This window comes from Gorilla gorilla, chromosome 3 (assembly GCF_029281585.2).
Source record: "Gorilla gorilla gorilla isolate KB3781 chromosome 3, NHGRI_mGorGor1-v2.1_pri, whole genome shotgun sequence".
Classification (NCBI taxonomy): domain Eukaryota; kingdom Metazoa; phylum Chordata; class Mammalia; order Primates; family Hominidae; genus Gorilla; species Gorilla gorilla.
Genome location: NC_073227.2, coordinates 205,407,003 through 205,412,500, shown reverse-complemented (window position 1 = coordinate 205,412,500; position 5,498 = coordinate 205,407,003). Strand labels below are relative to the sequence as shown.

General features: G+C 47.4%; 1 protein-coding gene across 14 annotated transcripts in view; it reads left to right on the top strand.

Annotated features, from left to right (window-relative positions):
- The window catches only part of IRF2 (interferon regulatory factor 2), an 86,805-nt gene extending 81,612 nt beyond the window's left edge, over nt 1-5,193 (top strand). For all 14 annotated transcript variants that reach the window (XM_055384886.2, XM_004040681.5, XM_019025872.4 and 11 more), the window contains 2 exons: nt 2,135-2,181; nt 3,822-5,193. In XM_055384886.2, the coding sequence (XP_055240861.1) occupies nt 2,135-2,181; nt 3,822-4,130 (356 nt within the window). In that variant the 3' untranslated portion in view covers nt 4,131-5,193. The remainder of the gene's footprint in view (nt 1-2,134; nt 2,182-3,821) is intronic.
- Nucleotides 5,194-5,498: the final 305 nt, after the last annotated feature.

Here is a 5,498-nt window from a genome sequence, read left to right as displayed (position 1 = left end):
AGTGGAGAGATCTGTCTTCTGCATGCTCATGGCCAGCCCACCGCGATCACTCAGGCTTGTGTGAAGTTACTGGAGAACAGTGGCTGAGAAACAGGCCCAGAGACTCCAGGCTGGGACCAGTGGAGTCCACATTCTTACTTTCCTTGTTTAAGGAATGCACCTGTGGCACAGTTTGTCCATTTGTTCTTTTGCCTTTAATTGATAGAGAGCCTGGTCTGGGGCTAATGCTCTCAGTGGAAGAAAGGGCTCTGTCTGGGCTGGAGCCATCTCATCCCAGCTCTGCCACCAGGAAGATGTGAGACAGAGGCCAGCCCCTCAGCAGGGACCGGGTGGAAAGCTGGAAGGCACTGGAGCATAAGAGCTCTTCTGCATAACGGGGGATGAGAGCAGCTGCTTCCTGACGTAGGACCCCTGTGACACCTGCATGCAAAGCCTCTGGCATGGCACTGACCCATAGGGCTCCCTAAATGTTTGCTTCTTTTAGAACACGAGCTTCACTTTTGGATTTTCTTGTGTGGTGAAATATACGTCACCTAAAATTTACCATACTTTTGGGTATGGGGTTATTAAATTCAGCATTGGAACTAAATAGGAGGAAAGGCAGTTAAAGGTTGCCATCAGGAAGAGAAGCTATTGCAGTTACTCTTTAGGCCTTGTCTGTAAAACGAATGGCTCAGGCTAAGTGATCTCTAAATGCCTAAATATCGCACAGGCTCTGCCCTCTGTGATTTTATTTCTCAGTGGTTATGGACACTGGAATAATCGCACACCATTGATATTTTATTTTACAAAATCAAAATGTTTTTACGTTTAAAAAGCTTTTTATAAGCATAGGTCATGTGTAATCACTAGACTTCGATTCCATTAATCCAGCCTGTTGTGCAAACCCAGTGTTAAGCAGTGCTGATGTATGGAGTGTGTGCTGTGTGCCAGGCCCTTGCTAGGCCTTTCCCATGTACCCTCTCATTCACTCTCCATGTAATCCTCTTAGATGGTGGCAGTGCCCTCATTTTACAGAGGAGAAAACTGCAGCTCAGTAAAGTTGAGAAACTTGCCCAGTGTCTCACAGCTGGCAGGCCAAATGGGGATGGCAACTGATTGGCTGCCATAACCATGTAGCCACAAACTTAGTGGCTTGAGGCAACACACATTTGGATCTTACAGTTTCTTTGAGTCAGGAATCCAGGCGTGGCTTAGCTGGGTCCTCTGCTGCAGAGTCTTGCAAACCTGCCATGGAGGTGTTGGCTACGGCTGCTGTCTCATCTGAGGCTCAACTGGGGAAGGGTCCATTTCCAAGCTCATGTGGTTTTGGCAAAATTAAGTTTCTTGCAGGTTGTTGGACTAAGGGCCTCAGTCTCTTGCTGGCTGTTGGCTGGAAGCAGTCCTTAGTTCTTTGCCATAGGAGCCTTCCCAACATGGTTGCTTGCTTTAGCAAGGCCAGCAAGGCAGAGTGTTTCCTCTCCCAGCAGGTTTCTGTGTTATGTAACATGATCATGGACACAGGATCACATCCATTTCATCCACTTTGCTGTATCTTATTTGTTAGAAGCAGACACATTCCATCCACACTCAAGGGAGGCAATCCCAAAGAAAGTGAATCCAAGGAGGTGAGGATCATGGGGAGCACCCCAGATCTGTCCACCTACAGTAACCCACATGGCAGATGCAACTCTAGAAATCCAGGATCTAAGTCCTAAAGGGGTGAGAGGTAAAGGAAGGATCTGGGTGGGATGGGGATAATGTAGGAAAACCTTTTGGAAACGGTCAGCTCTGCATTGGGAATTAAATGAATTGGTTGGCATGGATTGAAAGACAGGACCCATGTGGGCATTGTGGACAGAGCTGCAGTGAGGAGGGCCCCAGGGACCAGCGCCCCTTCCTGGGAGGTAGTGCCCAGTGTAGACACAGCCCGGCCCTGGCCAAGGGAGCCTCCTCACAGCTCTCAAGCCTGGTTTCTCCAAAGATTACAGAGTTGAAATTCACTCTGGCTTCTCCCATGTAGAATGTTTCACTTTACAAAGGGAGGGAGGTGATGCGTTTAGTTACTCAGTCTCCTTTTTATAAACACTCTCCGAGCCTGGGGACAGCTTGAGGGACAGGAATGATGGCCCTGTGTTTTTCTCTCTGTGAACAGAAAGCGAAACGACTGATAGTGTGCCCAGCGATGAAGAGAGTGCCGAGGTAAGCCACCGTCCAGCCCGCCCACGATGCTGCCAAGGAAGAGCCTCCCGACCAGCTCCGGGCTTTCCTTGCTGCTGGTTACGCACCTTTCCTTTAGATCACAAGCTTCACTTTGGGATTTTCTTGTGTGGTGAAATATGCATCACCTAAAATTTACCATACTTTTGTGTTTGGGGTTATAAAATTTGGCATTGAAACTGAAAGGAGGAAAGGGAGTTAAATGTTACCATCAGGTAGAGAAGATGTGATAGCAGGAAAAGGGAATTGAAGTGGAGGCTGGGAAATGCTGATGCTCTTACCACTTAAACATCCTACCTCACCGGCAAAAATAGAACAGCCTTCCCAGCCAAAAGCAGTGACCAGTACACGTCACAAAATGCTAAGCAAAAGCCTCTTCCACGTGTGCGTGGGTTCCCTCCCCCTGTGACCCATGCCCAGAGCTGGTTGTGTGCCCCATCTCGATTCCGAGTGGGTCCCATCCCCTCTCCCTCCCATAGGTGGGGCGTGCACAATGGCAGAAAGTGGCTGGAATGGAGATGGAAAGCATTCCTGCTGGCCACCTGCTGGGGGTCTGCGCTTGAGTGAATGAGAGAGAGAGAGGGAGGGAGCAAGAGAGAGGGAAGCTCATGGTTGTTTGAATTAGTGGTTTCCCATGTACTAAACACTTTCAGAAAAAGTGCAGGGATTCTGAAAAGACAGATGTACATGCTCCCATACACCCTGGCCTGATTTCTTCAAGGTTGCAGCTCTAGCCCCTTCTCTGAATGAAGCCAGCCCTGAGGCCGCTGCTTGCTGTACACTGTGGAGCTCTAAGCCGCCCCCATTTGAAAGCAATCAAGGGGCATTCATTGCCTGTCACTATAAGTTCCTCACTGCCTTTTCTCTGAAAATGCAGGTTGGCTCAGGTTGACTGGGCCAGCACTGAGGGACTGAGTCGCTGTGCCACACTGGCCATGGTGACCTGAAACCTATCGAATAATCGGGCCGAGCCGCAGAGCACAAGGGAACCGGAAACCAAGCTGCTGCCTTCTTTTCCTGCCTTCATAGAGTAGTCTGGAAAGTATTTCTGGGAGGTAGCAAATGGGAATTGATTTTTAAAAAAAAAAAGAAAAGGGAAGAAAAACCGTTACTTGGCATATGAATAGCTGGGTGCAGTAGATTTCAGTTGAGGGATGTAGAGGTGCTAAGCCTTTGTTCATTCTGCAGTTCTTAAAAAACTCAGCTAAAGCACCAACACATGGGAACGACACATTTTTCATTTTAAAATTTTTTTTGTGGGTTGTTGTTTTGAGACAAGGTCCCATTCTGTTGCCCTGGCTGGAGTGCAGTGGCGCAATCATAGCTCACTGAGGCCTTGACTTACTGCGCTCCAGTGATCCTCCCGCCTCAGCCTCCCGAGTTGCTGGGGCTAAAGGTGTGCACCACCATGCCTAGCTAATTCTTACGTTTCGTAGAGATGAGGACTCACTACATTGGCCAGGCTGGTCTCAAACTCCTGAGGTTAAGTGATCCTCCAGCCTCAGCCTCCCAAAGTGCTGGGATTATAGGCATGAGCCACCACACCTGGCCAGTGATGCATTTTTAAAAAGCCATCCAATAGAAGGAGAAGGAAATACATATCTTAATTACTTTCTTGAAAGGGGCGGCCACACTGGCGGAAGAGGAATATTGAAGGCAAACAGTACCTCAGCAACATGGGGACTCGAGGCTCCTACCTGCTGCCCGGCATGGCGTCCTTCGTCACTTCCAACAAACCGGACCTCCAGGTCACCATCAAAGAGGAGAGCAATCCGGTGCCTTACAACAGCTCCTGGCCCCCTTTTCAAGACCTCCCCCTTTCTTCCTCCATGACCCCAGCATCCAGCAGCAGTCGGCCAGACCGGGAGACCCGGGCCAGCGTCATCAAGAAAACATCGGATATCACCCAGGCCCGCGTCAAGAGCTGTTAAGCCTCTGACTCTCCCCGGTGGTTGTTGGGGCTTCTTGGCTTTGTTTTGTTGTTTGTTTGTATTTTATTTTTTTCTCTCTGACACCTATTTTAGACAAATCTAAGGGAAAAAGCCTTGACAATAGAACATTGATTGCTGTGTCCAACTCCAGTACTGGAGCTTCTCTTTAACTCAGGACTCCAGCCCATTGGTAGACGTGTGTTTCTAGAGCCTGCTGGATCTCCCAGGGCTACTCGCTCAAGTTCAAGGACCAACAAGGGCAGTGGAGGTGCTGCATTGCCTGCGGTCAAGGCCAGCAAGGTGGAGTGGATGCCTCAGAACGGACGAGATAATGTGAACTAGCTGGAATTTTTTATTCTTGTGAATATGTACATAGGCAGCACTAGCGACATTGCAGTCTGCTTCTGCACCTTATCTTAAAGCACTTACAGATAGGCCTTCTTGTGATCTTGCTCTATCTCACAGCACACTCAGCACCCCCTTCTCTGCCCATTCCCCAGCCTCTCTTCCTATCCCATCCCATCCCATCCCATCCCATCCCATCCCATCCCATCCCATCCCATCCCATCCCATCCCATCCCATCCCGCTCTTTTCCTACTTTTCCTTCCCTCAAAGCTTCCATTCCACATCCGGAGGAGAAGAAGGAAATGAATTTCTCTACAGATGTCCCATTTTCAGACTGCTTTAAAAAAAATCCTTCTAATCTGCTATGCTTGAATGCCACGCGGTACAAAGGAAAAAGTATCATGGAAATATTATGCAAATTCCCAGATTTGAAGACAAAAATACTCTAATTCTAACCAGAGCAAGCTTTTTTATTTTTTATACAGGGGAATATTTTATTCAAGGTAAAATTCTAAATAAAATATAATTGTTTTTTATCTTTTCTACAGCAAATTTATAATTTTAAGATTCCTTTTCTTGTTTATCAGCAGTTGTTATTACATCCTTGTGGCACATTTTTTTTTTAATTTTGTAAAGGTGAAAAAAGCTTTTATGAGCTCATGTAGCAATCAGATTATCCTGTGGATTGATAATAAATGAATAAGATATATAGTTAAATTTTTAAGGGGCATCACTCCTGGCTTTGTCTGTGTCTGCTTTAAAAGAGCATAATCACGGAATAGGACTGACAAAGGATTGTTTCTTTTTGGGGACCAAAATGTTTTCCCTTGTTGACCACAAGAAACCGTGGAGGTTCTTACTGTGAGGCTTCAGTTGACTTCTTCTCTTGAGTGCTCGCCTGAGCAGGGGCCCGTGCTGAGCGTTTTGCATGACTTCCCGTCTTCATTCATCACACTTGTGCTGTAGAATAGGCATTCATCTCCATTTCATGTGGAGGAAATGAAGACTGAATGTGAAGATGC